This window comes from Dysidea avara, chromosome 7 (genome assembly GCF_963678975.1).
Source record: "Dysidea avara chromosome 7, odDysAvar1.4, whole genome shotgun sequence".
Classification (NCBI taxonomy): domain Eukaryota; kingdom Metazoa; phylum Porifera; class Demospongiae; order Dictyoceratida; family Dysideidae; genus Dysidea; species Dysidea avara.
In genome coordinates this window covers 20,705,374-20,720,537 of record NC_089278.1, presented here as the reverse complement: position 1 = coordinate 20,720,537, position 15,164 = coordinate 20,705,374, and the positions used below count along the sequence as shown (strand labels likewise).

General features: G+C 36.3%; 1 protein-coding gene across 3 annotated transcripts in view; it reads left to right on the top strand.

The window, feature by feature from the left end:
- The window catches only part of LOC136261985 (cytoplasmic dynein 1 heavy chain 1-like), a 37,006-nt gene that overhangs the window by 16,243 nt on the left and 5,599 nt on the right, over positions 1-15,164 (top strand). Inside the window, exons 12-19 of one of the 3 annotated variants that reach the window (XM_066056097.1) lie at positions 876-1,010; positions 5,330-5,485; positions 7,809-7,922; positions 10,101-10,211; positions 10,258-10,371; positions 10,547-10,613; positions 10,662-10,915; positions 13,664-13,813. In XM_066056097.1, coding sequence (XP_065912169.1) covers positions 876-1,010; positions 5,330-5,485; positions 7,809-7,922; positions 10,101-10,211; positions 10,258-10,371; positions 10,547-10,613; positions 10,662-10,915; positions 13,664-13,813 — 1,101 coding nt within the window. Of the gene's footprint in view, positions 1-875; positions 1,011-5,329; positions 5,486-7,808; positions 7,923-10,100; positions 10,212-10,257; positions 10,372-10,546; positions 10,916-13,663; positions 13,814-15,164 lie in introns of all 3 variants that reach the window. The other 2 variants (XM_066056096.1, XM_066056095.1) reach the window with 2 other exon arrangements.

Sequence of the window (15,164 nt, the reverse complement as noted above, 5' to 3'; positions counted from 1 at the left end):
CAAGTAATTCATAGAATTTCATGGCTAATATAAATAATCATAACTTTGGAATGCAATCACCTATTGACTTCAAATAAAATCTGAGTAGTTCGTTTTAGCAGCACCTTTAATTTGAAACTGTGCAAAATGATGCCTCAGGGAGATAAAAACACAAAAGATGAATTTTCAATACAAAAATGGCTGTAAAGGTCACCAAAGGTCAAATATGTGATGGCTCTATATCCAAAAAATTATGTCACAAGGAGTACAACTTATATGGAAAGTTTCATAATTGTATCAAAGATTGCACAACTATTGTACTATGCACTATGCCGCTCTACTATAATTTGTACATTTACTGATAAAATCAGAAATAGTTAAAGTATTTAAAATCTACTTCATCTTTTACTTCATCTTTTTCTTCTTCCTGTGGTAAAAAAAAGTCGCAAAGCTGGCCATAGGCTGGCTTTGGGGTATACAAATACAAAAAAAAGTGAAATCAAATCCAAAACAGCCAAGCTGTAAAAAAAGAGTGCAGCCCTCAAAAAGGCTATGGTGAAAAAAGATGTGAAATCCAAGGTGGTGGCCAAGAAGAGGCTGTGATGGTAGGTTAATGGTAAAAATTTTAATAACGACAATTCAGGAGAATTTTGTGCCAAGAACAAGCGAATTTCTTCCTGTCAATTTTCTTTCTTCCTGTCAATATATCCACAGTGTGGTGTGCTGGCTTCTTGGGCTGCATGACACACTACCGTGTGTCTTCATGAATGGATGATGAAGCTTTTTAACAAAATAACACTTTCAAAAGTATCTTGTTTATTGTTTAGTTAGCTATGAATCTGCTGTATTACTTTTCGTATGTTAAATAGTCACGGTTGTGTTATTGATTAAATTAGGTCCGTGCTTTTAATCTGATGGAACTACGGACACCACTATTACTGGTGAGCAGAGTTCGTCATTGTAAACAACTCTACCCAGTAGCTGTTTGTGTGAATGAGAGTATCTCTACCTATCAATTGACATGTGATAAGGTTAGCTTGTATTGTGGTATTTATGGTGTCCGGTTTAATATACATACATACATGTATGTATGTATATTTAGTATGTGAATGTCTGTTTTGCATGTGTGTACATATGTACTAGTCAAAAATGACCAATGGTATATAAATCTACAGCACTGCTATACTCCCACCTGCTAGATGGATGCATGTGTACTACATATGTAGTCACTATTCTGTGGCATGTATATAGGTGACAAAGCCTTGTATATGTGACTGTCTCTGGGAAACTGAAGATTAACATTATTTCTTGGCTACCACTTTTGAATTTGCAACTTTTTTCACCTAGACATTTGAAGGCTGCACCCTTTTTTTACAGCTTGGCTGTTTTGCATGGATTTCACTTCTTATTGTTCTAAATATAACATACCCAGTCATGAACTTGATTTTTACTTATCTACGGATATTGCAATATTATCTTATTATTTATTAAAATACTCTAAAAGAGTGCACACTTTATATGGGGACTTTTAAAAGTACACATATAGAACGTTCTAGGTTCTCCATTAGTATAGGCCTATATGAAATTATCTATCAAGTATAGATTTAAACTAAAATTTTCATTTACTTTTTAAAGGAGCTGATCAGCTGACAGCAGTGGTTCAGTAGTAAAAGATTTGGGAAATGAGTATGCAGGTTCCTGGCTCGAACCCTGGACAACTTTTTGACATTTTTTCTGTTGGTGACTGTTCTATTAGAGTATTTAGACCCCGTGATATTACACCAGTAACTCTGTAACTGTCAATGTGATTTGTGTTAAGCCATATGAAGTTTGAACTATGATGGTTATCCTATGCTATTAAAGAGTTGGTCCCACGAGTGGTTTACCCTGCAGGAATGACAATACATTGGTCCATAACTCTGTGTGTAACTTGGTGGGTGTAGTGTGTACGTGGAAGTCAGAATTTCAACTTCTCAGATTCATGGCATTACTGATCTCCAGCGTAATGCTGTCACAGTGGTCACAGTATAATGCTTTAGCACTACAAGAGTATAAATTAGCCCTTAATGCATCCTGAAGTAAGCTAAATTTCAAGGCAATTGAGGTATGAATGTACTTTTTATGATAGTTTTTGTAAAGTGTGTGCAAAAATCTAATCCCTCAAAACAAAGAGAAAAAGATACAAAACAAAACACTAAACTGAACTTTGAGGGCTCAAGAGAACGGAGCTGCATGTACATGAAAATCTTGTTTTCTTTCCTCCTGTCAATATACCCATGGTGTGTCAAACCAGCTTTCTTGGCTGCACAACACACTACCATGTGTCTTGATATAATGTATAAAGTGTGAGGTAAAGGAAATAGTACATATTATACTACAACTACAGAAATACTTCTACAGATATTATAACTTTGGGTGGAGGTGATTGTTATTTTCTATGCAACATTGGAAACTGATATTAACTATTCACAGATCCAGTAGTTACAATCCGCACAAAAAGAGCCAAACCGGTGAAAAAGCTGTGAAATCAAAAGTGGCAGTCAACAAATGGCTGCAATAATGTTAATGCTAATAAATTTTAACAATGCACACAGCCATTATTAGCATTAACATTTCTTGGCTGCCATCTTTTTTGTGCTGTTATCACTTCTTTTTATAATTGCAAGTTCCAAAGCCAGCCTACGGTTGGCCATTTAACTTTTTCCCCTTTACTACAGGAATCACTGAAGGCTGTGTGGCTAGCTATATGTATTTACACAGAACTGAAATAAAAGGAATTTTGAAGGCGTGAATAACTCAATGATAGCTGGGCAGATTCGACTCAAATTAGGAATGGGAAATGCCCCACCCTTAGGAAATTTCCACAGCAGACTGAGTGGTAAAGGGCTTGGGTATATATAGGTGTGGAGGTTCCTGGTTCGAAACCTGGAGTAACATTTTTGCGCACGTGTTTTACTTCTCAGTGACTGTTCTATTAGAGTATCTTGATTGCACTTTTTCACATGCTTGGTTTTGCTATATATCTCCTTAGCTAATACTCTCAGTACTTTCAAACCACAAAAGGTTTGCACTATAATAGTAACTTCATATACAGACCGATTTTCAAGTTATTTCATCAAGCGGATTACCCTGTGGGCATGACAATGAATCGCTTTTTGCAATTTTCAAAATTGCACATAATTCTGTTGTTCTTAGTTCGATCTGTATGAAAATTGGGCTGTAAATGTACTGCATTATGCTCATACTGCCGTCCAGATTAGAAGTAATTTGACTAAAGCATGCACGAGGTATAGTGAGTTGAGCGAAAAGAAGCTAAAAAGTGAAGAAAAATACGAAGACAATAAGATGAACTTTGAAGGCACCTATCTCAGTGAAGGCTGGGCAGATTCAACTCAAATTTGTAAGAGGAGGTACCTTACCCTAAGGAAGTTTCCATAGCAAAGCTGGTTAATTTCTGTCCAGGCACTATTGAGCTATGAATGCACTTGTCTGTCATGCATCCACACTAGCTGTACTTGGCTGCATGACACACTATCATGTGTCCTGATCTATACCAAAAATTTCCAAGTTGTGAAAAAGGATGCGGCCCTCCATAAAAAGGCCAGGGTGAAAAAATCAAGGTGGCGGCCAAGAAATGGCTACATTGATGCTAATATGTAATGATGACAAAATAATCAATCAAAATCATGTTTTCTTCCTTGTTTATTTATTCATTTATTGTGATCATTGAAAATTGCACTTTCTTTTGGCAAATAAGAAAGAAATCACAGTTTTCGCACATATGTATATAGCTCCGTTCTTCCTGTAAATATACCCACGATGTGGCATGCCAGCTTCTTAGGCTGCATGACAGACTACTAAGGAACCAATTCAAGGAAACTTCTTGTGTGTCTTGATGGGTAGTTACCCACTATTACAACTACAATACACTTATTAAAGTTAACACAACCTTTTTCAAAATGCCAACACATATGTTGGTGTAGGTATACAGTCAAGAGTAAAGGTGCAGTGTTGTGTGAAAGAGTTGAAATCAATAGCTTGTCGAGCAAAAAATTATAAATATAGTGAGACAAAAAAGGAGGTATACATAACTGGAAAATTGTTGTGCCAAAAAGAGAGAAAAGTATGTACAAATAAGTTGATGTGATATTTCAAAAAACCAAGTAGCACCATTTTGGATAGAGAGTAGGCTTGTACAGTTTAAAGTGAATCATTGATGAAATGTGGGAGTATAATTATATATAGTGCTTGTCAGAAAACTGTAAAAAGTTTTAGTGACTCCCTAGAGGAAGAAACTGTCAAACTCTCACTAATGGGTGTACATTCTAACATAAAATTTAATTACTGCATTGGGCATCCCACCAAGTATGAAATTACTGTGCTCTGTTTATAAACCTTTAATAATAGTACTTTTATTTCAATTCTATCGAGAGCAGATGGGCTAGAAATTTCTATAAATAAACTCATTGGTGCCATGCATGCAGCAAATTCAGGGTCAGTCAGTGTTTTGGCCTGGAAGTTAAATTAGTTGGATCACAGTCAGACAGCGGTGATAGACAGTTATTCATCTTTATATAGTTCCCTTTGAAATGATCTCATTGCACCAATTAAAGTTTTAAACCAAACATTATGTTATACAAGCAACCTATGTAGCTATATACTGTATGGTATGTGTTTGTGAAACATGCAGTTATATAGTATATTTCTTCTGTACTTTAATAGCATAGTATCTGTTTTGTTATGTCTCTATAATGCATACTAGTGATGCACCAATTTTGCTAGCGATTTTTTTGGAAAAATATGCTGGTAAAAAGCAAAGAGCAAAATGTCTAGAAAAATAGGTGGAAAATTGGAGAAATGGGCATCAAGGAATGGCAACTTAGCACATTTTGTATGAACAAAGATCGAGATACTCTAATAGAACAGTCATGCATAGTCAACATAATTTATGCTCATAGGAATGGCAGCTAGAGATAGCGATACTCTAATAGAGCAGTCACTATGTACAAAATATTCTAATAGAGCAGTCACACATGCTTGTAAGCTTGAAATACTGCAATTAATTTTTATTGATGCTCAGCAAAATAGAAAAATCTTGAGCAAATATTGAGCACAATAGGCCTGATAAGAAAAAATAAAGAACTGCTGGAAAGAAAAATAGTTGGAAAAATGTAAAATAGGCTCACCCTAATGCATACGTATATATTGGTTGCAGTAGAAACTTTTTTGTTGAGATCTGGATAGTTGCATTATTGTTTTTGTATGTGTAAAAAAGTTCACAGTGAATACAAAAGTTATTCATGGAGGCTGTTTCCATGATGCTGTATTGAGTAGTTGTATTGTATTATAGATTGCAGAGATTCCTACTATAGCTTCAGTGGTGGCTGATTCAAAGTTGGAGTGCCAGAATTTGTTGTTGGAAGGAGTTGAAACAACATGGGAATCTTTCTTGCTGGATAACTATGCTAAGAAGTTATCAAATTGCATTAACGCCTTTCAAAGAAAAGTATGTAATGTATATATATATAATATTATTGTCTATACAAAGTTTTGAGAGTGATCAATATAATAGCTATTTTCACCCAGGCTATACATATGTGACTGAATTTTGGAAAATAATTCAAACTACATATTAGAAGTTTAGAAATAAAATTAATGGCTTTAAACAATTCAAACCATTATAACTTGCTAAGGGTATATAGTGAGCATGCGTATGAAATTTAACAGAAGAGATGCGTCAATTTATTACCTTTCTGAGCATTACCAGTGCTTACAGAGTTTTCCCTGTTAAATAAGAAGAAAATCTGACTGGTTAGATGAGTGAAGTAGTATCACAAGTGCTCACAAAAGATGGAGAGTGGGGGCAAGAAATAGACTTCAAAGTGGAGGTAGACCTACAGGGTTGTGCTGGCTCGGTGGCTCCTTAGTTGCTGATGTGCAACAGAATCAACTCAGGACATCCACCAGTGCACATCTGATTCTCGACAAGCCAGGTCCTTAACAAGGCCAGAAATTACCATTTGAGCTTGCTAGAAAAGATGGCTCTTAAAACCAGCCTCAGTAATGTTAAGGGTCAAAACCAATATTATGGTAATGTATCCACCTACTGGTGTATTGGTTTGATGTGTGATCTGAATTGGTTTTTTAAAATCTGGTTGCATTAATTATATTATTGTGTAAATGCTAGAATAGTTGAACTGTAATAAGAAGCAGTTTTTGGAAAATATGTGGTGTTGGAGAAGTTTTGAAGTGTATGGTGGTAGTTGCAATAGTTCATAGGTTGTTACACACCAATGTATCGTTTTACAAAAGTGTATAGCTGAAGATATTATTGCATTCGTTTCTTGGCAGCCACTTTTGTGCTGCTCTGGCATGTGCAAGTTCCAAGTCTTGTGTATAGTGAGGCTTGCTTAGTGTTCTTCTTTCAATATTATACACAGTAGAACATGTTTAAAGCTGTCACCATTGGGTCTTTTCTCTTTGCTATTATCACTACATATTGTTATATGTAACCAAAATTGTCAATCTACGCACACACCAGTGAAGTTCACTTTTCACCATGAATGGATTGCCATACCAACACTCTACACATTTGCACCACAGCCATACCTCTGGTTTGATCAGGCTGCTTTTCACCAGTGGATTTCTAGAGACGCGTGCCAGCTACTGGGAATGTTCTGGAACCTTGTAATGTCACTGGCATGCTGAAACATGAGACTATAGAGACATGAACAGCCTTGGACAGTTGTCCAGATACTTTCTGCATACATTTCTGTGTCTTTCAGTGGCACAGGTAGTCTTGAGAGCCCAATATTAAGGCTGGAGACACCATATTACCCGCTCAGCCATTTTCTGTTCATATATTAATTACCCACCCACCACCCCTGCCACTACCCATGGCGACGTGCTTGTGTTACAGATACCGTTGTGAAAAAAGGTGCTCAAAATCATGCTTATATCAACAGCTTGCTTTCTATTGTAATAAACACTATGGTTGGCTGTATTCACGGTGAAAATTTAAAACTCGTAGCTTGTGTCTTTCCCAAGCTATACTGGATTGAAATGTTTAAAATCGCGTATCTCACAATCTATTGATGTGCATAGATCGACGGTTTTCCCAAATTAGGTCACATATAATATTATACATTTTCTAATGGAAAATTGGCTGGCATAGAAAGGTGGTCTTTTAATGCATGCATATCCCACTGTATGGATTGACTGTATAATAATCCTCTACTTGTTAACATTTTGCAGAAAAAATCTGTAAGCAGTCTTATTGATCCATACCTTTGTCATTTGATCCATAACTATTGTTTATATATACAACTTCAAAGAGTTTGAGCTATGTATGATGATGAGTTAGTTAGATTATCCACAAGCCAAATTCCAACTTATTTACATGTTGGTTTGCTTGTAGGTGTGACAACAAATCACCAGTCTTTTTAATTTTTTTAAAATTGCTCATAGCTAGATTTACCTAAAACTTATTACAAGAGTTTTAGCTGATTGGAGTGCAATAAACTACATAGTATATAGAGTTTCTAGATGAACTATTTTTAGACAAATTTTTAGACAAATTTTTAGACCATACATTTTGATGCTAATTTTGTCATTACTTTGTATGTTAGTCTTTTGCTATTAACTGACTTGCAAAAAATTTCTACTGCCAGCCAAAGTTTTCATATCCTATTTCACCAAATAACTATAATTCACTTCTCTTTACAATGCTAATGGCCTGTATTAATTGATCACTAAAACATGTGTTGATATTGTTTGCATTGTATACAGTAGTATGTGTGTGTGTCATGTATGTTTGTCTTCATGTGCAGACTGATCAGTTAATAGCTGAGGGTGGCTATAGTTGTTCAAGCAAGACTTTAGTTAATAAAGAAATTAACAGCACTGGTGTTGTGTTGCAGGATAAGTCCAATGAAAGTCCCCAGGTAATAATACATATATGTCACTTCTGAAGATTTATTACTGGTAAAATATGCATGCAAGAACCCCTCCATTTTACATTTTCTTGATCTAGATAGCCAAAGGAATGATTTTAGCTCCAAAAGCTATAGCCCTACAAGTGGTATCAACAGAAAAATCGATTTGTATGGTGAGAATATGGCAAATAAACTACAGGCATGTAAATGAACGGTCATAACTAGTCAGCTACCAAGGTGAAACTTACACCATCAGGTTCTCCAAGAACAGGCAGATCCATTATACTGGGCAAAGTTTGTCTTCCAGGTCCTCCCTACAAAAAGGGTGAAGGCAAAAATGTGAGAAAAAAGGACGATAGTGAACCTGTCATCCAATGCAATTAAAGCAGACTAATGTCTGTATCCTTGAGAGCACTAACATGAAACATAAATTTTAGTACTTTTCTTGCTTTGGGGATCACAATTCACAATGCTACCAGGATTTTATCATTAGCACTTTCCTTTATTGTAAAACAAGTGCTCAAAAAATTTATGGATTTTTTAACACTTACATATATATCCCACCCATTGCGTTTATTGCATTCTACTGTAAAATTAGGCTTGCACTAACATGTGGGATTCTTGCAGATCTGGTCACATATTAATATTATTGCCATTTTCAGTAGTCAATAGGCCTGAACTGATTATGTTGGTATAATTGTGATAGCAAAGTAGGTAAAACATCATGTGTTTAGTTAGCATAATAAGCATAAACTATTTTAAACATAGACTTGGCCAAAAGCACTGCAAGAAAATAGCTAGCTCCTACATACACTCCATAGCACCGTTGATGCACTTGTTGGTCCAAGTTTCTATTAATCACAGGATTGAAGTAACAACAATAGTAGATTGCATATGGTGAAAACTTGTGGCATACAAGAAACATAAGAACTCTAGTTTGCATTTACATTATAACTGATTAGTGCAATAGTTTGCAGGACAAATGTTTGGTACCATAACATGTATTGCAAAAAATTAGCAAAGTCTTATTATAGATAAAAAGTTAGTTTTGCAAAACTAGGCCACAAATAGACTAGTGTCATAAATTATGCCAGCATAGTTCGTAATAGTGTCAAGCATTATAATGCCAGCACATGTTTCTGATTTTTAATGAAATTTGGAATGCACACACTTAAAAGAAGGACACACTGCACATTAAATTGTTACTGTAATCCAAAAAATATACCTTAGACTCCAGTTATTAGGCACACATGGTTATTAAGTGCATATTGCCTGTTAAGCGCATATGGTAGACTTGTGCTAGACACTTGTCTGTTAAGCACATATGGTTGAAATCGTCTCTGCCACCTCGTACTACATAGAATTGTTGTCAGAGTGAATCAGACATGTCACAGCACACTCGATGCCTCGCCAGGTCCGTGTCTAGCAGATACTGCCATCTGTAATAACGATAGCTGAAGCTGCTACCTATCTTCTAAGGATTTCCGTTTCCATGGCTGAAGCAAACTATTAACTGGTGTTCAAATCGCTTGAAAAATGTAGTGGGCACAACTAATGCCCTCCTATAGTCGATTGCACGTGCGTTTGAACATTGCATAGTGCGTGAATTGTATTTGGCCTGCCTGCAAGGGATATGCAGTCAAGAAAATAGAACTAAACAAGTTCAGATACCCAAAAGAAAGAATAGAAAGTGTTCCGTAAATCTTCTGGTTCACCAGTGAACTTCAAGGGATGATTTTTTCCATACGCAATGTTCAAACGCATGTGCAATCGACTGTAGCAGAAATTCCTTACCGTAATTTATAAGTGCATGCGCTTAACAAGCATAGTAAATTTCACAAATAATTTCTCCGAAAATTATAAGTGCATGCGCGTAATAACCAGAGTCTACGGTATGTCTCAGATGACTTGCAGAATAAGACACTCTAATTAAGCCATCAATTACTCTAATATAACAGTCAGGAAACTGACACACTGTATCAAAAGAGTCAGCTCTCAATCATGTAATTTTAAGCACAATAGGCTTGACCATTGAGCACTGCTCAAAAGCATAATAGGCTATTTTCAAGTATAATTAGTCAAAAACTAATTATTCAGTCATTCAAAATGTGTGGACATAAATTCTTAGACTACTTATCATCTGCAAATCTGTTTCAATTAGCTATATTGTTAAATTAATTAAAACAGGCTAAATGCCAAGTGGTTGAACCAGTGGAAGCTAAACACCAAGTGGTTAAACCAATGGAGGATGGCACAAAGGAAAACGCACATGTGGAGAAGAAGGCAAGTCAGAGAGAGGTTCATACTTTTTCTACATGGCTATCATGTTTATTATATTGTGTAGGAAACCAGACCTTCTAATGAAAATGTACTAGCAGATTTCTTTGCACAATTGTTGATGAAAAAACCAGCGAATTCTCCAAAGAAGGCGACTCAAGCTCAACCATTAGAAAAGAAGGTACACAAACATACATATTAATAGCTATTATGTATGGGTGAGAATAAGAACAAATGTGATTGGATGATTCTCTGGCAGTACTAAATAGGCAACTTTTGGTACACATATTCCTATGTAGCTGTGAATATATGGTTACACATGTGATAGAGTCTGAATTTTGTTTTACTGCATTTAGAAAAGCACTTCAGAACCAGGTATTGATGAAGCCACTTCAGATATTGGTGAAACCACTTCAGATACTGGTAAAACTGCTACAGATACTGGTAAAGTCACTTCAGATACTGCTAAAGTCACTTCAGATACTGGTAAAGCAACTTCGGATACTAGTAGAGCCACTTCAAATATTGGTAAAGCCACTTCAGATACTAGTAAAGCCACTACAGATACTGGAAAAGCCACTTCAAATGTTGAGTTACAACTAACAGTCAGAAGGTTGAGCACAGAAAATGCTGGTCTAGTAGAAGTGAAGAATTATTTGATGAGGCACAACAGTAAGCTTAGAGAATCAATGGAGTCATTACAGGATGAGTTATCACAAGCACAAGTGTGTGGTAACTTGTATATTATGTAGATATTGCAAAGAATAAAGTTTTACATTAATTTTCTAATATAGCTAGGTTACCATCCATCCAAATGGAATGGTAGTAGTGGCCAAGATGCAGCCAGCTAGCTAGAGGAATTTCAATCATTTTGCTGAAGTATCACAACTGCATTATTGCTATTATACAGTTTCAGTATTAAATCACTGATATATAAACCCTCCCTCCAGCAGCTTAAAAATAATTACTTAGCAATGCTCGTATCTTGCAACTTTATACTTTAAATTATGGTTTATCCAACAATCTTTGTGTAAAAACTTGATTGTACAGTATGGTAGCAACTGTATATTAGCAGTGGTGTAGCTAGCCCTGAAGGATTGGTTGGGCACCCTTGGCAAGCTGCAGCAATCACGATGTGCTAGGGGGTCTGAGGGCATACCTCCAGGAAAATTTTCAAAGTTAGACTCTCTAAAGTTGAAAATGGAAGCAATTTAAGCAGTTTATCATTCTACTATTATACTATATGTTTGACTTAGCGGTGATGGAGTTGTTGTGGAACTTCAAGTCCTGTGACCTCTCTCCCTGAGACCTGGACAGTCCTCCTGTTGGTTACTAGCCCTGCCCCAGGAGAATATAATTTGCCTGTACAAGGCTTAAGCGCTTGAGTGGTGTACAGGCATCCCGTTGCTGGTTCACTGAGTGGCAATAGCTGTGTTTTGCACAGTTGCCATAGGCTTTGCTTTGTGTGTGTGCATATGTTGTGTAGTGTAGTGTATGGATGTGTGTTGTGTGACTGTGTATCCAACTGCTGGTGTATTTATTAATGGGTACCTGAAGGGAACGTTTTATGTTCCTCATAATGTTGTGCTCAGGTGGGACTTTATGTACTCAAACTGTCACCCATGTATGAGGCATTGTACAGCCCATCTGGTTATCATTAGTCCTGTCCCTACATGGATTTGCATGCATGTCTCAGAGCACTTGTGTAGTGCATACAGGTGTGAAAGTTACCAGGGAATATTACATGCTGGAATGATTTTTGGAATAATAGCTGATAAAAAGAGCAGGTAATAATTCTTGAGTAATTGGGAATGATTGCTTCAGTTTTTACGTGCAGTGTAATAGAACAACTTTTGAAAGTGGTTATGTATTAAAATTGCTAGCATATACTGGGATAAAAGGTTTAGATCAACTACATATGTTATAATCATCCCAATTGCTAGTGACTGCTCTATTAGAGTAACTCAATCTTCAATATTGTATTTACAATAACATCTAAAAGGCATATAGCATACATAAAATTAAACACAAAGATGTCTCTGTAACAGTTTCAAAAGAACAGGCCATCCCTCTTCAGAACCTCTCAGTCTGATGTCTAAAGAAGTAGATGCCCATATGTCAGCGATCGCACCAAGATTATATAAGTCATCGCAAAAGACATTGCATGTAACTTGCATCCTAAATTAACTCCAGAAACTACTCAACAGTAGTTTTCAGGAATCATTGCTAGGCTAAGGAAAAGAGTTACCAGAAAGAATAATCAGTGGTTTTTAAAAGTGCAAAATGTGTGGGGTGATGTGGCCATGAGCATAGGGCTTGTGTTGCTATGTGTATGTTTGCACATATGCGCATGTACATGTGTTAATAGCTGTTTTACTATCTGGTTTAAATGTTATAAAATAATGTGCTTGAAGAAACTCTTTCTGTCAAGCAATATTTTCCTATCATAAGTTTTGTAACAGTAAGTGTTCTGGGTGGGTCCTTTACATGTCAACCTGGTATATGTCAACCCCACAGTAGAAATGACATATTCCATCATATTACAAGTACATAGTGTATAGCTTTGTTTCTAGTGACCTTCACCTCTGACAAAAATGTGACATTCTACTATTCAACCTCTGTATTATATGTGACCGTCTCAGCGAAAACCTGTCTAGTTCGCACAAGCATGTGTATTGAGAAAAATGAAATTTTAAGAAAAAATAGTGAAATTACCTGTGTTACAAAGAAACTTTTATGCAAGTTTTAATCGAGTCATTACTCAGAAACGGAAGTGTTAAATTGATCAAACGTATATACCATCTTATTCGCCTACTCATGGGAAATTTGAACATCTTTGTTATATTTCTGTAGCCCCAATGGTTTGCGTGTCATGTGCATTTGTTTATGATGCGGTAAATGTAAACAAGCTGTTTCTTCAATGAAACCACCTTCGTACACCTATACGCAAGTGACTGCAGGGATAAAACTTTATCTAGGCTTATCTGCCAATCCATGGTGAGTACTGTAAGCCAAATCCCAACTTTGCAGACTAATCCAAACGGAAGTTATGGCTGCTAATGTAAGCACCTGTAGTTTATTCTTAGTGTAGTCACTGTAGAAATCAATTTACTTGCTTTTCCTTCTTTCTAGCACTGTAATTTCAAAACTACTCGCCATAATCGACAGAAAGTTTGGTAAACCATTCCTTGGACTATGCAAATAATGCTAAGAAAATAAAAAGAAATTTCGAAGTTGTGCAAACTAGATGGATTTTCGCTGAGATGGTCACATATAATACTAGCATGAAAAATATGCAAGCAGGCAATTAGCATAAGTAAACATGCACTCATTGCAAGTGAAAGGCAGAAACTGGTACCTGGGAGCTTAGAAAATGTTATTAATTTCTTGGTTATTTTTCTTGGGTACTTATCCATGTGCTATCTTCAGCTGTACCAATCGTATGTGTATGCAAGATGCTTGTAAATGTACAGATGAAAGCTAAAGAAAAGGATAAAATAATCAAACAAATGGAAGATGATAAGAAAGACCTTGTTGTAAAACTGGAGGCAATAACAAAGGAGACTAAGAAAGCCAAACAAGCTCTTGAGAATGAAGACCAGAAGTCTTTAGAACAGATGAATGTAAGGTTGATGTGTTTTGTCTACATTGCTTTGTGAGCAATTTTCCCATAGAAACACTAGTCATATACAGTAGTATACTTAATGTTCGGGTTAACCAGGGATGTGCCAACAGTGGTCAGCAGTAGTTACCTCAATGGTAGAGTACTTGTGACCACCAATTTTCTGTTGTAACCAGGTGCTTAATAATATACAATAGTCTGCTGTAACTACCAAATTTGAAGTTATTTTTAGTGTCATACAGTATGATAGTACTGTGTAGGGACCACAGAGGAGTAGGCATGGCCCACAAAGTAACAACACCCAAAAACCAGCCTCAATTTTCCCTGTTGACAATGAGGCAGTATTGGTTAGGTAAAACTAAGCCCAAACAAACTTTCAGACGCTTTCAACAAATTGCTACAGAATTTAAAAATTATATATTTAATGGCATTTTCTACTGACTGACTGAGTAGGTAAGTAAGTAAGTAAGTAAGTAAGTAAGTAAGTAAGTAAGTAAGTAATTGACTGATGCCTTCAGACAAGCATAACTCGATAACGGCCAAGGCCATGTACTTGATTTTTTCACTGTTCAACATTGCTTCAGCCCGAGAGGTGCCTTTTGGCATACTGCAGTACATACAATGCATTATTCATGGACTTACCAGTGTGTCCCATTCATCTATGCTGACAGTGAAAAGTGTTAATTTGGTGGTGGCACATGATGGCTTCCCTTTATTATGGAGTGTATTTTTCATAGTGGCTATTTTGTTAGCAGAGGTGCTTTTTGAACAGTTCTTGATTCATACTGCTGTGTAATGGGTTGAACATAGCCAACAACGAAGCGTAACGGACACTTCACTTTTCAGATGATAATTGATATGACTGGAGCACGCGGCACCATTTCTTTCTTTCGGTATGTGGGAATTTCAGAGGTGCATTTCGAACAGTTCTTGATTCAAAATGCTGTGTAACGGGTTGAACATACATAGCTGACAACAAAGCGTAATGGATACTTCACTTTTCAGATGATAATTGATATAGCTGGGGCACGTGGCACCATTTCAGATGCGGTATGCGTGGGTTCACCAGTCATAATAATTATTTACAAAAAAAAGTCAACAAACAAGTACACAAAATATTTGGAATTTTCAACTACAGTAGGGACCATAGCACATTGATAAAAAGTACTGAAACAAGTTGGAGTAGTCCATGATATTAAAGCACAGTAAAACAATAAGAAGTGTTATGTCCCTACTATGCATTTCTGTTACGGTATCTTGAGCGCAGTAGGGATTATTTTTTACTGTGATTTAATATCATAGACTACTCCAACTTGTTTCAGTACTTTTTATCGATGTGCTATGCTAGTTGA